This window comes from Gadus morhua, chromosome 9, assembly GCF_902167405.1.
Source record: "Gadus morhua chromosome 9, gadMor3.0, whole genome shotgun sequence".
Lineage (NCBI taxonomy): Eukaryota > Metazoa > Chordata > Actinopteri > Gadiformes > Gadidae > Gadus > Gadus morhua.
In genome coordinates this window covers 14384707-14407893 of record NC_044056.1, presented here as the reverse complement: position 1 = coordinate 14407893, position 23187 = coordinate 14384707, and the positions used below count along the sequence as shown (strand labels likewise).

Genomic DNA, 23187 nt, shown 5'->3' with positions numbered 1-23187 from the left:
CAGAAGTGCCAAAGACTGGGAGGTGGGAGGTCTGAGGGTTGAGGTGTGGGGGGCCCATGTGACTTGCGATTGGAAGTGCAATGGATTATGGGATAGCATCATGTGGCTTTTTATGCTGCAAAGGGTGATTTGGTGGGCCTTTTAAGTAGGTGTGATTCGTCTTCCTCTGTTCTCCACGGGAGAGCCTGGCCTGTAAGCCAGTGAGATCACACTGCTGCCTCGGTAGACCCACGTGACTGTCTCTCGCTCCCACACACTCAGGCTTGCGCACTCATACCAATTTGTCAACAACCTGATTTGTCATCCCCCCCCCCACCTCATTTGCAGAAGGCATACGTCATGGCGATCATATAACCTGAAGACATGCGTATTGTATTACCCGTGCATCCTGGATATCTTTTAGAATATACAACTTTGTTAAGGAAATGAATAGCACACGCACACGCATTCCTCACTGTATACTGTCCACTGACTCTCTGCTCTGTGTTGGGATCATGTGCTGTGTATGGTCAAGTCACAGACGTTATTTGTTTAACTTGATGAGGTAAAACAACGGATGGGTGTCGCATTCTTGCGGGAACTAAAGTGCAGTCCTCCTCCCCAAGGGAAGATATGTTGAGTGATTTGTCTCTGTGTGAGGTTTTGAAAGGATTGAATGTGACCTTTCAGTATATTCACACTATGTTGTGTTGTCTACTGTTCCACCCCTTTACCATCGATATAAACTAGCATGAAAATAGAAAAGAAACGGCCTATTGATGAATGCTTGTCCGTTGTCTCTTTTGTTTCTATTTATTCTTTCTCTCTCTCTGTCTATGTGTCTGTCTTTGTCTCTGTGTCTGTCTCTCCATCTATCTCTATGTCTCTGTTTATCTGTCTCTGTTTCTGTCTGTCTCTCTGTGTCTCTGTTTCTGTCTCTCTGTCTGTCTGTCTCTGTTTCTGCCTGTCTATCTGTCTGTCTATCCGTCTGTCCGTCCGTCTGTCCGTCTATCCGTCTGTCTGTGTCCGTCTGTCCGTCTGTCTGTCCCCTGTCTGTCTGTCTGTCTGTCTGTCTGTCTGTCTGTCTGTCTGTCTCTCCATCCTCCTCTTTCCCTATTTGCCCTCTGAATGTGTATTTTCTCCCTATTCCATGCGGCTTTGCATGTTTAAAAAACCGGAAAACATCTGAGCAAACAATGAATATTCCCATTTACGTTATTCTACAAAAGCTTTGTTCTCTCCCATCACCTCACTCACGCAATGACACGCACACTCTGGCCGCTGCGTAAGCATTTGAGAAAAAGCTGCGTATATCTATGTGTAGGAAACACAAGCTCAGCTGTTGACGTAGGATTGCCTTTTAGCGCTCTACTGATTGATTGTGACTGATGACGCGACTCTGAGACAGAGTCGGGCATGAGCTACTGGCTGTGAACTAGTATACACACACACACACACACACACACACACACACACACACACACACACACACACACACACACACACACACACACACACACACACACACACACGGTGTATCCCTCTAATGGAACTGTTGGGAAATGAAAAATATCTATTCTTTTAATAGTGGAAAGATTGGTCCCTTGCTCAGACAAAACAATTAATATTTATGATTGTGTAGCAACACAATAATAATGGAGGTTGTCTGTGCGGCGCTGTAGGGAGCATCGAAGAACCAGATGTCATTTTGAGGGATCGTCTTTTCACTACTTTTCATAATGTACGATTGGAGCCACATCGACTTATTTTAGGATCGGAAATCATGAGGATACTTTTGTTATTTTCTATCTAGCCTGATTGGTGTTTGCAGTGTGTTGTGTGGACTAAAACACATAAATATAGAAATGCAGAAATATAGGACGCACGTGCACGCATTTTTATTTTATTTATACATACATAATAACAGCAGTGTTTTGGCTATTTCTGGATGCCACAGTTTGTACCATCCGGTTCTTCACAGCAGGGGGCCCAGGCCTCCCCCTCCCACTCCCTGCCCTTTTCACTCTCCCCTTCCTCTCGCTCACTCTCCCTCTCTTTCTCCATACCTCTCTCTCTTTCTCTCTCTCTTTCTTCTTCTTCTATCTCTCTCCCTCTCTCATACTTCTCCTTCCTCTATCTGTTTCTCCTCCATTACCTCTCTCTCTCTCTCTCTCTCTCTCTCTCTCTCTCTCTCTCTCTCTCTCTCTCTCTCTCTCTCTCTCTCTCTCTCTCTCTCTCTCTCTCTCTCTCTCTCTCTCTCTTCCTCTCTCTCATTCTCCCCCTACTATCTCTCTCTTGCGTTCCACCTGCCCATCTGGACACATCCATTAATTCCGCCTTGCGTCTCAGTGGGGGAGCAAGGTGCTGGGAGAGTGTGTGTGGAGGGGGCGGGGGGGGGTCTCTTACACAGAGGGACAGTTACGATGCGTCCTGTGCTGCGTGTGACGGTCCAGGCACAATCCTATTATTTAGCGTGCATGTTAAGGAAGACAAGAGGGCTGCAGAAGCCGTCTCCCACTGCTGTGCTGTTTGTGTGCCACACGTGCGCGTCTGTGCATGTGCACCGCCGAGGGAGCCCACCCACCCGTGTGCGATTCAGCGGCCACACCACACGATCACGCACGCATGCACGCGCACGCATTCACACACACACACACGCAAGCACGCATGCAGTTGCCCACACAGACGCACACATGCGCACGGACACGCACACACACACAAACACACATACACGCACACGCACACACATGCACGTGTATTACACACGCACAAACACACATACAGACGCACACACACACAGACGCCGCCTTTATGAGGCACTTGACAATAAAAAAGCAATAAGATATGACACAGCTAATCTGGCGCCGCGCCACAAGCATCGCAAAGCAATTATAACATCTCCACCGCCGCCGCTGATCTACAGCCACACCGTGGTCCCTCCAAAACCTCCAGAACACTCCATTGCTCCATCCCCAGAATGATTTACACAGCTATTAGGCGCCTTTTTCTTCAACCCATCACCGTTTCCACGATATTTCCATTATCAGTAGGTTCTTTTTTTTTTCATTTTTTATCATATTATATTTTGTATCCTTTTTTTTTTTACTGCACATAGGTGTTTTTCTGCGTGGCTTCGGCAGAAAAAGCTTATGTTCCCGGATCTCTCACTCTAAGCCCTGGGATTGTGTGTGTGGGCTGTTTTTAATATTGCCATGACTTTGCCCCCTCCACGCTTGCCGAGCTGTCAGTCATCATTGCAGAGAATACAGGGGGAGAATATTACCATAAACCGAGTGTAATTTGTGATCACACACAACACACACACTGATCTTTTGTGGGTGGGCTGGAAACCAAACCAACTCTTGGGGATGATCAAACTCCTCGATAGGGAACTTTGAGGTTGGATTAAAACCAAAGTCGACTTTGTTGTCTATGTGGACCACGGCTGCATTTTGCTTGTTTTTGGCTGGGTTTTACATTAAGTGTGTGAAATCAGTACGAATGTATTTGTGTCCTGCTGTGTACGTTGTATTGTTGTACATGCATCCAAGTTTGTTGCTGTGAAATTGTATTTCTAACAGAATTAACACATGCTCAGTTAAGTTTTTTTCAATTTGGCTGCTTAATTATCTTAAAAGGACGTTTTGGAGAAGAACAACAAATAAGGAAGAGCAAACATGGGCAATCATCTCTCTCTAGTCACAGAATCACTACAACTGCATTCCCATTTTATTTAAAGTGGTAGATACGCAATAAAATAAGGATCGGCAAATCCATAGGGATCCAGTTCAAAACAGTATTATACTAATCTCAGTTATGTTTTGGTGAAGGCGTTAGTGGTAGTCCTACCTGCAAGGGTGAAGCCAGACCCAGAGGGGTGGGTGGGTGGGTGTGTGTGGGGGGGGGATCTGATGATCCTTTGCCTGAGTGTGACATCAGTGCGTCAGACACAAACCAACGCATCTAGACGGCAGGCCACTCTCTCTCCCTCTCGCTCTCTCTCTCGTTCTCTCTCTCTCGCTCTCTCTTGTTCTCTCTCTCTCGTTCTCTCTCTCTCTCTCTCCCCCCCTCTCTCTCTCTCTCTCTCGCTCTCGCTCTCGCTCCCTCTCTCGCTCCCTCTCCCTCTCCCTCTTGCTCTCTCTCCCTCTCGCACACTGCTCAATACATCACAGCTACTAACCTTTCCTTCAAGATCCTCCTCACCCGCCTCCCGCCCTCGTCTCAATAACCCCCTCAGAGAGTGTTGTGTGAGAGGCGTGGAGACAGAGGCTTAGGCCTCTCCACTCTCACCCATCCTCCCCCCGTCCTCTCCTCACCTGGCCATCCGCTACTAAGCGATGAGCGAGGAAAAGGTGTGTCGAGCAGAGAGGTGGGCTGCTCACACACACACACACACACACACACACACACACACACACACACACACACACACACACACACACACACACACACACACACACACACACACACACACACACACACACACAATGACGATGCTTGTTGTTCTCTATGCCCTTTACACGTTTGAAGGCAAACCTTCTCCTCTGGATACCTCAGTATCTCTTTTCCTTTTGGTTCTTTCCCATTCCTCTTACGTCCCCCCCGCTCTCCTTGTCTCTTACTATTTGTGTGTGTGCCGGGGCGGTTGAATCATCTGCCCTCCCTGCCGCCTATATGCTCGCCAGAAAGCGGGAGATCAGCAGCTAGTTTACAGTGACTCACGCGAAGTCAGTCGAACAGATTGCTACAAAGCCAAGCACACTCAAACGTGTGCGTTTCTTTTTGTGTGTGTGTGTGTGTGTGTGTGTGTGTGTGTGTGTGTGTGTGTGTGTGTGTGTGCGTGTGCGCCTGCCTACACACATAATGCCAACACATAGGTCAAAGCGTTGGCCGACGGAGACGGGAGCGGTCAGCGTTTAAGGTCACGGGCTCGGGGGCCGTGTAGGAGAGACGCGTGTGTGCACGGCGTTCCAGATGTGAGGGCAGGCTGTGCCAAACTACCGCCCGTGGTCCTCGGCCTGAACACCCCCCCCCCCTGCCAGAGGGCCTTTCAGAAGGCCTCAGCCCTGCTATACCTTCCTGCTGTCTCATAGTGTTCACTCTCTCTCTCTCTCTCTCTCTGTGGGGAGTGGCAGTCTCTCGTCCAGACCCAGGCTGTTTGGCGCTCACAATGGACCGCCGTGTGCTTCAGCGCTACGGAGCGGCGCCAGGCAGAATAACAACGATGACGGCGTGGCATTACTTTGACATTAGAGTTTGAACTCGTCCGCACTGTGGACAATGCCTCTGTAACCGTTTAATAACATGGCAAGCGGTGAAGCGCTCCCGATGCTGATTACATTATCCTATGATTATTCTCATTAGACGCTTTTCACATTTGAGACCCAAGGCACATTCTATATTTATACATGCCGTTGCTTGGCTTTGTTTCTGAAAAGCTTTCTTGTTCGTGTTGTTGTATCAATCAGCTTATTTTTTAACCGCTGAGGCATTTTTTTGTAAAATGCTTGAGGGATCTTCAGCTGGGTTACTTTCTTTGGATGGTTGCACACACTGCTGTGTGTGTGTGTGTGTGTGTGTGTGTGTGTGTGTGTGTGTGTGTGTGTGTGTGTGTGTGTGTGTGTGTGTGTGTGTGTGTGTGTGTGTGTGTGTGTGTGTGTGTGTGTGCGTGTGTGTGTCTCACCAGCTTGCTTTAGCCCCTCGTCTCTGATGGGAGCCGGTCAGCAGGTTAAGGGAAGCCAGGCACGAGAGAATGCAGCGGATCACACTACTTTACTCTCAACCTGCGGAAAGGCAGAAGGAAGAGTGTGTGTGAAAAACACACTTGACATGAGTTCTGTGTGTGTGTGTGTGTGTGTGTGTGTGTGTGTGTGTGTGTGTGTGTGTGTGTGTGTGTGTGTGTGTGTGTGTGTGTGCGTGTGTGTGCGTGTGTGTGTGTGTGTGGCTGCTTGAAGAGAGGTGGGAGGGGGATTTATTCAGTGTGTTTGATGCATGCGTAGATGCCTGTCAGTCAGGTCTGACACATACAGTAGTAATTACAACCGCATCGTTTAAATGAGCTGACGTGATTGGTTGACGGGAGCGGGAGGAGGGGCGAGGTGGGGGGGGGGGGGGCTGCTGTGTGGCAGGGTTTTAATCTACCATCAGTTGCCATCTCATTATTAATATGGTAATGGATCTCCTGCAGGAGATTAGGGGATGCGGCAGAGTGGTAGTGACTGCAGACTATTTTAGTTTCTGCGAGACCGATTGAAAGGCCGCTGAAGGGCTTAATACTGCGGGAGCGGCTGATGACGGTGAAGATGATAATAGGACGTTTTATGCTTTAATGCGGTGGGACTTTTCGGCGTTCTCACCACTAGCAGGGCACATCTGACGATGCATCACTTTTAGAAATGGATCTGAGGAAAAATATGGAATGTTAGATTGTGTGTGTTTTTAATGTTGTTGTTGTTTCCACCCCGATGTGTAATTACGACGGATGGACTGGGGTCCATTGGGAGGCACCGGTCGCTAATCGGTCATGCACACGCGGCCCCTTCCTGAGAAGTCCTCCCCACCTGTCCAAGGACTTCCGTGTCAGCACAAAAATACCTCAACGGCCATGTATATGAATAATGCATGGCAGGGGTCCCAAGGAGTCGGGATGGGGGAGTGTGTGTGTGTGTGTGTGTGTGTGTGTGTGTGTGTGTGTGTGTGTGTCTGTCTTATATTCTCCAGAGAACAGTAATCTTTCACCTGTCACACTGTTGTGTGTTTTTATATGAGATGCTGCTTAGCTTGTATATCAAGGAGATTTGATGTGCGCCTAATCTCGCTGGGAAATCTTTTTGATATTGGCTTTTATTCATTACTCACCGAGTTACCTCCCACTCTCTCCTTTCTTCTCTCCTTGTCTGTCTGTCTGTCTGTCTGTCTGTCTGTCTGTCTGTCTGTCTGTCTGTCTGTCTGTCTGTCTGTCTGTCTGTCTGTCTGTCTGTCTGTCTGTCTGTCTGTCTGTCTGTCTGTCTGTCTGTCTCTCTCTCTGTCTGTCTGTCTGTCTGTCTGTCTGTCTGTCTGTCTGTCTGTCTGTCTGTCTGTCTGTCTGTCTGTCTGTCTGTCTGTCTGTCTGTCTGTCTGTCTGTCTGTCTGTCTGTCTGTCTGTCTGTCTGTCTGTCTGTCTGTCTGTCTGCAGGTATTCGGTATCCCCCTACTCGACTCTGTCTCGATGTGGGATCAAGCATCCCAGGCCGCTGCCCTTCTTCGGCAACCTGTTTATGTTTCGCCAGGTAAGACCGCCACGTTCACAACACGCACTGACTGAAGAGGTCCAGACCAGCAGAGGAAATGGTCTGATTGAGGCGAGGGATGAACCCAATCTCCTGGATGGAGCTCCCCAATTCAACCCAGATCAAAATAACTATTAGTGTCCAAACAAAACACATATCAAAGATGATGTTGCATGCACAGACACACAAACGCCCGGGGAAACAACGGGACAGCAACCGGGGAACATGTGCTGAGCAGCTCTGCGGTATTTTTTACATTCTTTTTATGGAATCTCTTGAGCTGCAAAAGAAACCAGTGATCTGGAAACACTCAGCTATTGTCCCTGTCGCCAAGTGTAAAAAGCCCTGAAGGCCTTAAATGATTCTAGACCGGTAGCACTTCAATCTTTCGTTATGAAGGTCTTTGAGAAGGTGAGGAGGCAGGCCGTTCAGCAGACGGTGCAGGGTTCTTTTAGATCCTCGGCAGCTTGCTTGTATAGCTGGCAGAGGTGTGGAACATGCCCCCCTGATGCTGCTGAACTGCCTGTATCATCATCTTAGGCACCCCAGACTCATGCCAGACTTCTGCTCATTGATTGCTCTTGTGCTTTTAACACCATCCATAACGGCCACATTTGCTTGTAGAGAAACTACTCTCCTATTTGAATCTCGATATTGATACCATTGAATGGATGTTTTACTTTTGTTGCAGGCAGATCACAGTGCGTGAGAGTTAATGGTGTCCTCTCAAACAAGCGCCACGCAACCACTCACGGATGGGTATTCTCTCCCCTTCTTTACATCCTTCACACAAAAAGCAGACAGAGCCAGTTTAAGAATGGACTCATCATAAAATCTTCAGATGACGCAGTCATAGTTGGCCTGCTGAAGAGAGGGGAACTTGATCAGGGATCGGTCCTTAATAAATTTGTGTCATCTTTCCTTCTTTCCTTTGAACTGAATTCGTCTTAAACCAAGGACATAGTTATTTAGGTTATGAAATCAGCCCCCATCCCCAAACTCACTTATTAACAAGGTACATCAACGTGTCGACTTCTTGAGGAAAATTAACTAGTATCGAGTCTGTGCCTTCTTTATGTACCATACCATGGCGTGGTTTTGGAGCCTGAGTCTGGCCAATAAGATTATATAAGCGTGGCCGGCTTGTCTGAGTTATTTGGGTGAACCAGCCACAGCTCTCTTACCTTTATGACCCGTAAAGAAGGCCCATGCCCATATTGGTCTGCACTGACCAACGCCGGTAGGGGGACTTAAAGCTTCTACCTTATAGTAGATATAGAGTTTAAACTCAGAGGTCCATATGAATTATAAGACTCTTTTGTTTGCACTTCAATCAGAAGGATGAATTCGCACAAGTGATTGCACTAAGACTAAGCCCTTCCTGCACTCAGTAATTTGTCTTTTGTCTTCACGTGAAGTGATCTGGCACTTGCTGTGCCTTGCTTGTCAGTGTACTGTGTTTTTCATGTTGTATCTTTGTCCTGTCTGGTGTGTTGTCTTTCCTGTTGGATTCATGTTGGATTGAATGTAATATCTGGCTGCAAACATATTTTCCCTTGCGGGATAATCAATTTGACTTGATTTGACTGAAATCACAAGAACACATCATAATAATTTGTAATTAATCAGTCATTAGTAATTAGCACAGTTGAAAGGGATGTTGAGTAGGTGACATGTAACATGCATTTTGGACTGTTTCTCTTGCTGGGTATATGTAAATACATTTTTGTTTGATGATGTACTTTTTATAAAAGTTGAAGCAGTAACCTTGAGGGAAGCATTGTAGATTTTCTCTTTTTTGCAGTTTGCTTATTAACATAAGTTACCTACAGCTCATTTATATCCGGGCTTGTTGTGTTGTTGAATTGATTTCACTTAAAAAAATGTTATTTTCCATTAATTCTGGCCTTTTTTGTTTTTGACTCTGGAATGAGTTTCTCCCACGTTGGAAGTAGTTAGCCTAGTGCATCAGATACACACACACACACACACACACACACACACACACACACACACACACACACACACACACACACACACACACACACACACACACACACACACACACACACACACACACACACACACACACACACACCCTATGGGCTTCAGATTTTGTGCCTCTAACATATTACTGCACTTCATTAAATCCGTTCATTAAAGGCAGCTCACACGTAATGACTTGCTCCTGCCGTCCCACCACCAAATAGATTAACCAGATTGATAATTGCCTTCAGTTTTCTGATGAATATGGAGAAAGCTGAGGAGGTGAGTGGGCGTGTTTTTAATATCCCAGAATTAATACCGTATCATTTTGGGCACATCTATACCACCACCTTAGTGACAATGACTGGGAGGCCTTTTCAGGGAGCGTTTGGATTCACTGGAGGAATTTGGCTCACTGGAATGCAGAAGATGCCCATCGTGTATTGCCAGGGCGTTCTGATTGGCCGGTGCTGTCGTCAACATGGGAAATTGGAATGGGCCAAGCATCGAGGGCTCTATATCAGGGGGAACTGCCTGAGTAGGATGCTGCCATACAATTATTAACCTAAGATATAGAACAGCGGGCAACATAGCCTTTTCATGAAGCAGTCAGATGGGGCTCTGCTGAGCTGATCCCGTCCAGACCATCATCCCGTCATCAATACCCTTGGTGGGCTCCGGCAAGCTGGGCGGGGACCCCCTGCTGAGTCCACTGCAGACACATCAGCCAGCTCAGTGTCAACAGCAGCACTGACTTTTCCCCTCTCTCGTTGTCCGATCTCCTCTGCTCCGTTTCCCCTCTCTCCTCCATCGTTCGCCTCCTCCTCTCTCTCCTCTCGGTGGAGAGAGAGGAGCCTGTCTCCTCTTTCTCCTTTCGTTTTCCCCTTCTCCCTCCTTCTCTTCATTCAATATTGTGTCTCATTCTTTGTTTTGCTTTGTTCCGACCTTTTATTTGAAAATAGATTTAGTTACATTTGTAAAAATTATAGTTTTGTCTCCCTCACAATCACACCCAAATGACATGTGAGAGCGAAAACAAGATACTCTCTTTCTCTCGTTCAGTCTTTGTCGCTCTATATTTATCATCTCTCTTTCTTTCTCTCTCTGTTTCGCCGATTTGGTTTCCTTTTTTTCCTTCCCTCTTTCCTCTTCTTAATTTTCCCCATCTCCCTGGCGATATCTAGCTGGGCTGTGGTTGTTTCATTCATTTAGAGGGGTGTGTGTGTGTGTGTGTGTGCGTGTGCGTGTGGGGAGGGGGGGGGGGGGGTGCTTAAGATCCCGGCAGTGCTTAAATATGGATGCAGTCTAGCCTTGCGTCATGATTCTTTAGGGATTGGTTGTGACAAAGGTGAGGCCAAAAGGTGTCTGTGTGTGTGTGTGTGTGTGTGTGTGTGTATGTGCTTATGTTGGGATTTGGTTGCATCTAATGATGATGATGTGTGTGTGTGTTGGGGTTGGAGTCGGCAGTGTGTCTGTCTGTGTGTGTGTGTGTGTCACTTAAGCTGCAATGCTCTCGCAGAATCTTTGTGACCCAGTTTAGAGCGCCACGCTACAGTAGACACACTCGCTGTCAAAAAAGTTATTTTTCTTGCCGATCCTGATCCTATTTTCCTTATGAATATACATTGCGTCATGTGTGTGTGTGTGGGTGAAAGATGGGCCAGAGCTGCAGGCTGGGTGAGTGCTGTTGATTTGGTACAGAGTCTACCACGTCTTTCACTCACCGGGGTGAATATAACATGGCCGGTATATATGTTTAGGATGGGAGATGCAATGTGTAAAATGCAGAAGAAGAAATGCAGTTTGAAGGATTATAAAAAAATTGAGATTTAGAAATGTTGATTCATATATAACACATTTCACGTCATTTAATTTGTATAGATTTGTTTTCTTCCATTTACTGCTTTACGTCTGAACCAAGCATGATAAATACATAGGCAGAGACAGCACAAGACTAAAATATGGTACATGATATTTTCTTAAAGGTTGAATCAGTTTACATGAGCAGCTGGCCACTCACAAGTTATATTTCACGTATTGACTCAGTGCTAGCTAAATGACTTGTTTAGACATTCCATGGCTCTTTTGGTGCTCTAGGCATAATACCCCCACATCCAACCCAATGCAACCCCATTCCCCCTTCAGCCAGCAGGGCACTCAGAGAGCTACAGTTAGCCCACACAGGATTACTGCACGGGTCCTACTCACCAGTTTATATTCAGGAACCCCACCCCGAACACATACACAAACATTGGTAGCACCAAGGTTAATCACTAAAGCTAAGGACATGGCTCGGTGTGTGTGTGTGAAATTATATTTTGTAAATGTTGTAGTCTCTCTCTCTCTCTCTCTCTCTCTCTCTCTCTCTCTCTCTCTCTCTCTCTCTCTCTTCCCCCCCCGCCCCCCCCTCCATATACAAAATGGAAATGTCTAATCCCCCATCGGTGAGGGAGATTCCAAGAGGACAAACTTGAGAGCGTTGCAGGTTCCAGGGGGTTGGAGGGTGCCCTATTGATTAGTTCTGTCTGACTGTGATGAATCCCCAATTAGATTCATGACAGGCCATGGCTGCTGCTGCCCCTGTCCCGGGCTCCCGCACGTATGTGTGGACAAAACGTGTGTGTGTGTGTGTGTGTGTGTGTGTGTGTGTGTGTGTATATGGATTAGAAACACGCACACACACACAGACACAGACACATACACATACACATACACAGACACACGCACCCATCGACGACACTCCACTGCTGTCGTCAAGGTTGCGGTGGTGTTTCTGTGCATGAGGGCGGTGGAGTTTGGTCGTGGTGGCGGTAGAAGGGGAGGGGGGCGATGGAATGCTGGTGGAACAACGGAGCTGCGGATGGGGAGAGGAGAGGGTGGGTGGGTGGCGGCGGTGGCGGCCGGGGCACAGGGGGGGGGGGGGGGGGGGGGGCTAGGGGAGGGTGAGGGGGGCTGTCCTGCCAACTGTGTCTGCAGCTTAATTAAGTCTGAAGCGGGCAAAACTGCAGGCTGCTCTGTCGCCTTGCATATCAACGACCTGCACGCTTTTTCTAAGTACCTCCGCAGACAGGCCCTCCTTTGTGGGCCGGGCCCCTCCGCTCTGTTCAAAGTCGAGGGGGAGCCACCAGCGTCTCCCCTCTCCTCTCTCTCTCCACCCTAACTTGCCCTCCTTTCCCTCTTGCTATCCTGGCTCTCTCTCTCTCGCGCTCGCTCTCTCTCTCTCTCTCTCTCTCTCTCTCTCTCTCGCTCCTCTCTCGCTCGCTCCTCTCTCTCTCTCTCTCTCTCTCTCTCTCTCTCTCTCTCTCTCGCTCCTCTCTCTCGCTTCTCTTTCGCGCTCTCTCTCGCTCCTCTCTCTCCCTCTCGACCCTCTTTCTCTCTCTTGCCCCTCTCATTCCCCCTTCCTTTTCTATTTCAATTTAAGGGCTTTATTGGCATCATAAAGGCATTCCTCTGGCATGCCAAAGCAAAACAGTAACAAGGACATAAATAACACAACGATACAAGTAATGCTACAAGAGACAAGGCCCTAACCATCAATAGTAACAGTTATAATGGTACCATAATACAGTGATATTAAAACCGTTATGCAACAACAAACACTATGAAAACAGTAATAGTACATGAATTGATGAAATTAAGTTATTTTTCTTGTTATTGAAAGGTCTTTCCCTGGCTGTTCCTGAGGTTATGACAAAAGAGAACATTTCTAACTGCCAAACAAGCTGCACTTTTGCTTTTTTCTCCAGAGAAGATCTTTTATTTTGTTCCCTATTTAATTGTGCGTCGAATTTTGGGTACATTCACCCAGGAAAGCCTTCCTTATGTCCCCGTGCTTTGTACAGTGCAGCCGGGAAGTGCGTTCCGGTTTTCCGCTGGCACAGTCGGTGTGCCGCCTGGCCTCCCTGGGTTGCCAGGTCTGTCTGTCAGCGACCAGTCAGACCTGGTACACGGGTTCTATGCTTTAGGGCCAAGCAACAACTCATTTTGGCTCTTGTTTTTGCGGTGTCATTCCGATGAGTAATGTATCTCTCTTTTTTTTCTCGGTGATAATTAAGTTGGGCCAGGTTGTGTGTGTGCTAACCTAGGGCTCTGTAGGGTCAGGAGGTGAACTGAGCCTCAGGACTTGCTGGTGGGGGGGGGGGGGGGGGGGGAGTTGTTCTTGGTTAGCTTCTTGGTAATTTAGAGCTTTGTGTTGAAGGGTTTGGGGGTCACTTGATTTTAAGTGGTTGGTGAATTTGATAGCTCTTTCATCTTTAAAGGTGTAAGGGTGATCCTTATTACGCATTTCCTTTGAAGGTGTAATAAATATTTGTTGCTTGTTCCAAGGGTCAAATTGTAATTGTGTTGATTGGACCCGATGTGTGTGTGGTAGAATCACCCCACACCACGCTCGCTCAAGAAGATGTCTCGCTCAGAAATATCATGAGAATTCGGTTGTTGCAGAAATGAGAATGGTGAAGACATGAGGTGGAGAGAGCAGAGACCACAGATGGCTTGGCTTAGTGTTATGAAAAAGATTTTGGCTCAAGGAGTTTTGAGAATGTAGTGACAATAGGGACAATTTCTGCGACAACACGATTTCGGAGCGATACTCCTTGAGCGAGAGACTTAGGATGGACACAATAACAAACAGATGGGATCAAGCGAAAGGTTAAGAGTTTAATTTCTCTGTAGGGTCCTTTTCCATGTTATAAAAATATACTCTTTTCCGGTCAGTGGCAAAAACCCTTTGTGAGGACATACTTTGGCCGCTATTTGCCTGACTGATTACATCACAGCCCGTTCTTGCTCAATACAGGACCAATTTCCAAAAAATAGTTGTCTGCGATTGTCCTTTAGACCCCAGACGATCTCGAAGAATGACACAGGTTGAAATATCACAAAGTTCCCATTTAAGTCTGGGGCTGAACGGTGCTTCTCCGGGTGGTGGTGTGGGCGTAGCTGGTGATGCCAAGGAGAGGCAGGGGGGCCCCTCCATGTCTGGTGGGGTGTGGGGCTCGGCCGTCTCTGGGGGAGTTTAGGGGGAGGTAGGGGGGGAGAGATGAGTGGTGTCAGAGGGGGAGAGTTGAGAAGCAGGAGTGTAGGGGGGGGAGGTGGAAGGGCATGTTAAAGGGGGCTGAAAGGGTTGTATGGGTTGAGTGGGCTCGGGATAGGGGGGTCCGGGAGGGCCTGTGGGGAGGTGTGGGCTCCTGTGCTTGGCGTTGTGGAGGTGGAGGGGCTCTTTCAGGCCATCTTGTTCTTCCTCTCTTCTCAGCAGCTTATTTTTCGAGGTGTGAGCTCTCTCTCTCTCTCTCTCTCTCTCTCTCTCTCTCTCTCTCTCTCTCTCTCTCTCTCTCTCTCTCTCTCTCTTTTTCTTTCTTTCTTTTTCTCTCTCTCTGTCCCTGTCTTTCTCTTTCTCTCCCTCTTCTGTTTTGGTGAGACGGACTCCTCGTGGTGTTGTGTGTTTGGATGTGGTCGTACCATTTCTATGGTAATCCACATAGAAACGGCACGGGAATGGCAAAGAGAACTACTTTTGCTGTTATGTGTGAAACCCACAATTAATTCAACAGCGACCAAATTAAACCTCTCAAGTAAAATAAACAATTGAAAATACGTTTTGTGGAAAATCTGAAACTGGCTATGATTTGTCCTTCTCACTCTCTGGTCGAAATATTCAGAGGCCTACCTTAAAAATGACTCATGGCCTTTGAGGACAATGGCTACATGCTATGTTGCCATGTTTCAGTGTGGAGGTCCATATGGAGGTCAGAGCAGCGCCTTCATGACTATCAGTATAGTGTACTGTAAATAGTAAAGATCCAGTGACTTATCACTGCCTCTGGCTCTGCTATCCACTGACCTCTAGTGGAGTATTATGGTACATGTTTAAAGAGCCATTCAGTGATAGTACTGATGAAGACTAAACGAGCCCTTAACTGTCAGAATTAATTTAATTAGCCGACTTCATATTTAGTGTGTGTGTGTGTGTGTGTGTGTGTGTGTGTGTGTGTGTGTGTGTGTGTGTGTGTGTGTGTGTGTGTGTGTTTGTACTGTTTCTAGGTACTACATGAAAGGCCATGATGCAGATACAAGGATAACCATGCATGAACGGCTGGAAGGCCAAATAGTTCACAGCGTATCGCAGACATCTATTGTTTTAAATGTGGGGTTCAAGCTTCAAAGACGCCAGAGTCATATTTTATTATGGAGTAGAAAGCTCAGTTTCGGTAGTTAGAAACATTGTCTTTTTACAGGACTGAGGTGGGTTCGACCGCTATTTGATGAAGAGCGTTTTGATAACTGAGCTCCTCTTAGATTTTCATTTTAATTATGAACCTTCTTCACCCAACAAAGCCGCACCAACACAGTCCACGGCTGATCTTTCTGTTGTTCGCCGCTGTGCGATCACATCACTATGAAGACGGCGTGCTTAGTGTGAAATAGCGGCTAAAAACACAGTATTTTATGGCGTTTTAAAATTGCCATAAAAAAATAAAACAGTACATGTCTACAATGAGGCGTAGTGGTGACCTTTTTAGCCTTCCATATGCATGTAGGCACACACACAAACACTTGCATTATTCTAAACGACAAACTAGTGTTTTAGAGTGGTTGTTGTGGAAAAATGTACTCATACGACCATATAAAATGATATACAAATGATGTAATTCTTGTTCAAATTGTTACTCATCAATTGAAAAGGCCTTTGTATAAACTCTCCCTGCACCTATAGATAGCTCCCTTCGTCTCTCCAACTGAAAGGGGTAAAGTTAGTTTGCATTGCCACTGTAGCCATGAAGTCTGATACTGAGCCCATGCAAAACTCCTGACTTCTTTGTTGTGTAAATTCCTTAAGCTGTCTTGCATCCCTGCGACATGTCAACCGCCCCCCGATGTGTATTGCAAATTAACCTGACCTCAACCATGGCCAATCCTCAAATCTCTTCCATGGTCCCTCCCCTCACCTTTTGTTTCCTTTGTTGCGACTGCCCAAGATGTGGAAGATACTGTGTAAGAATCACGTCCACCAATTGTCTTAATGTTGATGCCTGGTAAATCTCTGCCTGTCACGGCTCTGCTTTCATTCTCTCTGAATGACCAAGTGTCCTCTGGCCTTTGAATTGATGTGTTTATTATTAAATGTGGCTAAATGACAAGCAAAGCACCGGCCTGCTTGTTTAATACTTTTCCCCAAATGTCAGTGTGTCCAGATGTGGGCTGACTAGTGCGCCAGTGTCTGTGTGTTTCTGATCCTTTAATTATGACTTTACTGGACCCCTTTTGAGAACCCCCCCTATCTCACACACAAGCAGCAGCAACACACGCACGCACGCACGCACGCACGCACGCACGCACGCACGCACGCACGCACGCTCCCATTTCACTGACACCTGGTAACACAAAGGCTCCTATGTTGCCATGCACATGCGTGCACGGACTGGCTTTTCATTGCTTGTGCCCTCTGTTTTTACTCGTTTTTACTGTGTTGTTTTAAGGTGTACCTTTTTTCTTTATTTTCTTTAATATGTATCCGCTGTATTCCCTTATTTTGTTTGATCTGTGGTCCTGAAAAGCACTTTGAAAATACTGTCTCAAGCAAAGCTTTGTTTTTTAAGAGCATACCCAATGCAGGGACATTAATCACTGCACATAAAACCAAACAGGGATTATATGTAATGACCACATGTTTGGTGAGGCTGGATGCAGCTTCAGGCTGCATAAGGTCCAAGCTGTGTGACCCCCCCGAGAGCACCAGGGAGCAGGGGTCATCCACGCCCTGGATACTATGTGGTTGAGCTTGCCGACACCCCGATTGGACAAAGCTGTTTGCAGGGTATGGACATGGATTCATTCAGCTCAGTTCTGCGGTTTCCAGCTATTCTTTGTGGCTCAAGAGGGTTCACAGTCGGAGGGAAGAATAGAAAGGTCTCTATGTATGTGGGATATTTCTGACACACACACACACACACACACACACACACACACACACACACACACACACACACACACACACACACACACACACACACACACACGGACAGAGGCACACTCGACTGTTGTCCAGTGCTGGTCAGGAAACACAGCTGGGCTCGGAGGCCCGCCCGCTTTATTGAGCTGTCAGTCGTCTATCATGGAGGCAGCGTTCACACAGGGCCCAGCTGCTTTTGTAAACGCGTTCGAAACTGATAAATCTTTTGCTAAGCATTCAAGGGTGCGCGAACTGTCAGCCGCACTGTATTTCACAATAAGACAAGGGCCTCTATGCTGATGGACTGATGCTCAGGCCTGGTGATGGCTTTATCAGGGGGGGGACAGATCCGACCGCCGTGTTTTCGATTTGAAAAGTGTTTTCTTCTTCTGCGGTTTCTTACTCATACGGCTGTCTTTTCTTTCTTTTTTTTGTCTTCTCTTAGGGTTTCCTCGACCCGATAAACCAGATCATCAGGACGCATGGGCGGGTGTGCGGGTGAGTCAATGACTCCTCCTTTAAAGATGAGGCTGGACTTGAAGGACAAAGTGCTACACGACCACAGTCTATCATGAGAGTCTGTGTCAAAAAGACAACAAATTAAGGACTACATGCTTTAACTTCCCCTACCTTTTGCTACAACACACTAAATATATGTTCTATATAACTATATATATACTTCATATATATATATATATATATATATATATTAGTGCTGTCAAGCGATTCAAATAATTAATTAACGCAATCAATCGCATTAATGTCATAGTTAACTCACGATTAATCGCGAGCAATCGCGATTAATCACAAATCTTTTTTCTATGCTAAATTTCCTTTGATTTCTTTGTCCCATTAATTGTTCTCATTTTAATGCTCTTATCAACATGGAGAAGTGCATCGGCTTGCCTTGTGCAAATGTTTTTTTATTGATAACAACATTGGCATATACTGATCAAAACAGGACGATACAAAAAAAAAGCCTATAGTGCAATTAAACGATGAACATACAAACATACTGCCTTGAACATAGCAGTCAGGCTACTGCTTCTTTGTTTTGAGTTAATGTAAATCGTGCGATAAAAAAATGAACGCCGTTAAAATTGGTTTGCGTTAACGCCGTTAATAACGCGTTTAACTGACAGCACTAATGTATATATATATGTATATATATATTTTTTTTTTAATATATACACAGTATGTATAATCATTTAAGTATTTAATCATCTTTAGGATGCACTTGATCCAGAGCCTTTGAAAGTGTATGCAGATAAAGGTTTAAACTTGAGGAGCAGGGAGGGAGACGTTGGGGAACCGAACCCAGAACCCTCCTGCTGGGAGATGAAACTGAGGTACCACACTGGCCACAGCCCTGTCTCCACAACAACAGAATGTGGGACACTTATTAAATATGTCATCCCTGGGAGCACAGTTATCATTCCAACTGAATCAGGCCATAGTATAATACGAACGCATTAACTGCCGCTAGGAGTAGTTGGACGAGATAGGATTTTCAAAAACATGCTGAGGTGTTATTTTATCCTATCATGTATCCCTATAGGTGTGTGTGTGTGTGTGTGTGTGTGTGTGCCGACATTCCCTATGCGTTGACAAGCAAATCGATTGCCCATTGAGCCATTCGGGAGCCACTACTAAAGCAGGAGAGGAGACTATCCATCCAAGAGGAGATGCGTTCACCTTGAAGCCTCGAGCAACCGGGCGTTTTTGAACAGATCTGCTCTTTAGTATTCGTAGAAGTATTGTTGGATTTTCCGACAAAACATCAAGTATGACAGGAGTGATATTCCCGTGCGACGAAGGCCATCCCTAAAGAGGGACCCAACCTCACCGTAGAGCCCAGAGCCGGGATTGCGACCCAGATGTGTGAACCGCACTCCAGATATAAATAAAGTTTATCATTTGCATGCAAAGATGAATTCCTTATGGCACAGTACAACACTTACTGTAAGTTCACATCACAATGTTCCACAGTTCCCTGAATGGCCCCGTCTAATGAAGGGTGACGCATTAATGTATTGTATATGTTAATGTTGCAATGATACACAGATCTGTAGGTTGGAGACGGGGCTAGGGGCGAGGGGTGGGGGGCAAATAGCTAAATAATCTCTCAAGAGACTAATGAGTCTAATGAATCTTACTTCAGAATGTCTGTAGTAGTGTGTGTGTGTGTGTGTGTGTGTGTGTGTGTGTGTGTGTGTGTGTGTGTGGGGGGGGGGGGGGGGGGGGGGGGGGGGGGGAGGGTAAGGGGTAGGGGGTTTGTTAGAGTAGTGACAGCAGGGGTCCATGCATGAGCACAGCTCTCTAGATCAGTACTGACAGCATCACGGGTGGAACTTTTCCCCTCACAGTGAACACAAGCCCCTCACCCAGGGCTTAAGGAACAACTTTGGTTTGTTCAAAGCTTTCTGGCAGGCCGCGTTACCCCCAGAAGGATCTAGGCAGAGGTGATGAGGTCCCTCCATCTTAATTGTGGGAGAAAAGAGATGCTTTACCGGTCTGCCTTGATTACTTTAATTGGTTCTCTTATTTTCCTTGAAGATTCCTTTTCCAATTATGGCGTCTGTAATAAAGAGGATTTAAATACCCACACACGTCAGGATTCTCTTTTCTTTTTTTCCCCACCATTCTCACTGTTAAATCGATTCCCATTAAAATGGCACTAAACCAACCACAGCTGCCGTTCCTTAAGAGAATGTGTCCCTTTTGACCTTCGTTTCCCACCCAGGGTGCTTTGTGAGGAGACACAGGAAGCCACATTTATTCAGAATGGCGTTTTTCAACTACTATATTGCCCGGCTCAGCACGGTTCGACACTGGCCAGCGCAGCTCAGATAAGCAATTCCATTCAAAGCGGGCTTCGCGCTTGAAGGTTGTATTCAACTAATGACGCGATTGTCCTGAGTGGATGACGCAACAACACACACTTTTATTGGCTATTAATTTTTATATTATGGTCTCCCGTAAAATCTGATAGATTCGATTCAGAGACATTTTCTATACATTTGGGTTTTTTCAGACGGACTGCAACACACACAATGTTATCCGCCATGGTACATTTAATTTGACTTCCAATGTCCCCGCTTTTTTGCTGAGCTCATAACTTATTGAGAGTCAATTTATTTTAAATTACTGTTCCACATTGGACAATGTTTTACTCATATTAGGAAAAACCACGTTGAATATCGATGTCAGCGATCTAATAGTGTGAAATTATATCCAATGTCCAGTCTTTAGACTAATCTGAAATAAATCTGTACTGCTATTTTGTTTTGCATGAGAATATCACTGTGATGCACTCCATTAGCCTTTTTAATTAGGCTTATAATTAAATCAACAAACAAATAATGAAGGATCAAAATGTTTAACTCTAGCCATGCTCTTGGTGAATGGCGGGTCCGGCTCACTGTGACTCGACCTCGAGACGGACAATCTCAGTCACGGAGAGGCACAGCGCAGTGCATATGAACTAGGTCGCAAACGCAAATCAGTGCGCTACGGCTCGGCATGGCCACAAGTTCTAATGGGAAAACCCAAAGTGAGGATGAAGGATCGTGTAGCAAGCAAGGCACATACAACCCCTTCACCCACATCCACTAGTCACAGGCAAACTAATGTACGTTGTCGGTCAGACATGGGTCAAACCCTAAATGCTGCTTTTTGGATTTGGCTGTTTTTTCGTGTGTCTGTCCGGTGTGTGTGTGTGTGTGTGTGTCCGTGTGTGCGTCCGTGTGTGCGTGTGGCCTTGCGTGTGTGTTTGGCCTTGTATTAATCATGTGTGTTTCTATTCTCTCAGGTATTATATCGGCAGAAGGCCGATTGTTGTGCTGGCAGACCCAGACATCATCAGACAGGTGACTGTGAAGGGGTTCAGCACCTTCCCCAACAGATTGGTGAGAGCACACACACATGCATATGGAAGGCAAAAAGGTTCAAACTTATGCCTCATTGTAGACGTATTGAAAATTAGGGCCCCAAAATAATTTCAGTTTTTGCCTTCATAACGCAGCATTTAATGCCATTGTATTTTATTGCGCCGTAAAATGCGCAACTTTAGTTGTTTAAAACATTGGCTTTTACACAGTTTTTAATCAGGTCTAAAACTAAATAACAGAATGTATTTTTGAAAGCTCTGTTGCGCCTCAAATTTGCGTGTCAAATGTTAATAAATCCTCTTGAAAAACAATCAAATGAGATCAGTATGTAACCGTGTATAATGGTGCAACAATATAATGGTTCTCTTGCTCACTCAACACACTCATAGAAGACTGAAATATGGACCCACATTTCCATGAACCAAGAACATGGATTAAACACACTATACAGCTTAGCTCTACTTAGTGTAATTAGGTGAATGCACAGCAGCAACGATGGAATGATCAGCAATTTACTGGTGTGGTCTGATTTATCGTTGATTGGTTGGACATTTTCCACGATTAATGGCTGTGTAAATCGGGGGGGGGGGCTGTTTTGACCATTATCTAAATGGTGTAATTAACATGTTAAATAACGTGTTAAAAATATGTTAAAATGCCTTTTGTTTGTGCCATTTTAGACTTGAGGAAAGACTGAGCATAAGACAGCTTTATAAACCACTAAAATGTCACATTCCAGAGCATAATAAAATACAACAGAGTAAATGATGGCATTATGAAAGCTTGAGATACTGAATTTAATCTGGATTTAGATCAATACATATCTACAATGAGGTGTAGTTGTGACCCTTATGGCCCTCCAGAACACACAAGCACATGCACAATCTCATGCATGCACATACACACACTGACAATAACGCACACTCACAAACATTCACAAAGCCACAGGCACAGACACACAACCACACACACAACCACCCACACACACACACACACACACACACACACACACACACACACACACACACACACACACACACACACACACACACACACACACACAGGAAAATGTAGCAGGATTAAATTTTCGTCCATGCGCTCTGAAAGATTGAGAGGTCTCTCCCTCTCTGAGTAACATGTTATTTGAACGATGCCAAAGCCGACAGCAGTCAGGGATGCACTCTGTCCAGATGTGACGAGGTCACGTCTGCATCACACTGGGGGTCAGAGGAACGGAGGTCACATGAGCGACCCTACTTTCATCACCAGGCTTCTGCCGTAGCTCCGGGCTCTGAGGCCTTGGTCAACGGCGATCAATAGTCTTTGGAAATGCTGTTTGCATTTTGTGCATGCGCACATACAAAAACACATTTATACACACATACCAAATAAAACCAAAATAACATGCAAAATTCAAGCCCAAACAAACGCCAGACAATGCTCAAGTTCCTACATTTCTGATTTTAGTCTTCTGTACTGTCCCCTTGATATTAATGATCATTGTGTATTGATATCATATATTCTGATGATAAATATAGAAACAACATTTCTAATGGCTCAACTAAATCAAGTGGTGCTGGGATTTGCAGTTTTCTCATTCGTCATCGTCAGTAACACAACCTGGTCATGCTAAAGACACAGTATCTGGTTGTAGCGGGCGCCTTAGAAGCTTCTTAGTATAGCGCAGAATCATAGCTGCATCATCTCACCAAAATCCCATAGTTACAGATCAAAATGTAGAGAGAACAGTCAAATGAAACGATGATTATAGTCATGACTCATTTTTGTGTTAACATGGTTATAGTTGAATTTATATATTTGATATTACTATGATTATAGCTCTATTGATATAGCTTACATTCATTGGCTTAATGCCAACCCTACAAACTGGGCAGTGCTGGGTTGCAGGACGATGAAGGAGCGGTGCTTTGTATTCCCTGCTGCTCGCGTTGCAGTTCTGCTGTGAAAGGCCTGAAGGTTTTCCCAGACTCTGGTCTGGACACACATCAAAACAACAGGCCTGGCTAGCTGCTACTCCACTCTGCTATCTACTGCCAACATGAGATGACCTGTCACAGTGATGGGGAGGGGGGGGGGGGGAATTAAAGAATAA

The 23187-nt window shown here is 45.9% G+C and overlaps 1 protein-coding gene across 3 annotated transcripts in view; it reads left to right on the top strand.

Moving 5' to 3' along the window:
• Positions 1-23187, top strand: part of tbxas1 (thromboxane A synthase 1 (platelet)) — an 89264-nt gene that overhangs the window by 8088 nt on the left and 57989 nt on the right. For 2 of the 3 annotated variants that reach the window (XM_030365210.1, XM_030365208.1), the window contains exons 3-5: positions 7154-7247; positions 17630-17682; positions 20996-21092. In XM_030365210.1, the coding sequence (XP_030221070.1) occupies positions 7154-7247; positions 17630-17682; positions 20996-21092 (244 nt within the window). The remainder of the gene's footprint in view (positions 1-7153; positions 7248-17629; positions 17683-20995; positions 21093-23187) is intronic. The other variant, XM_030365211.1, reaches the window with a different exon arrangement.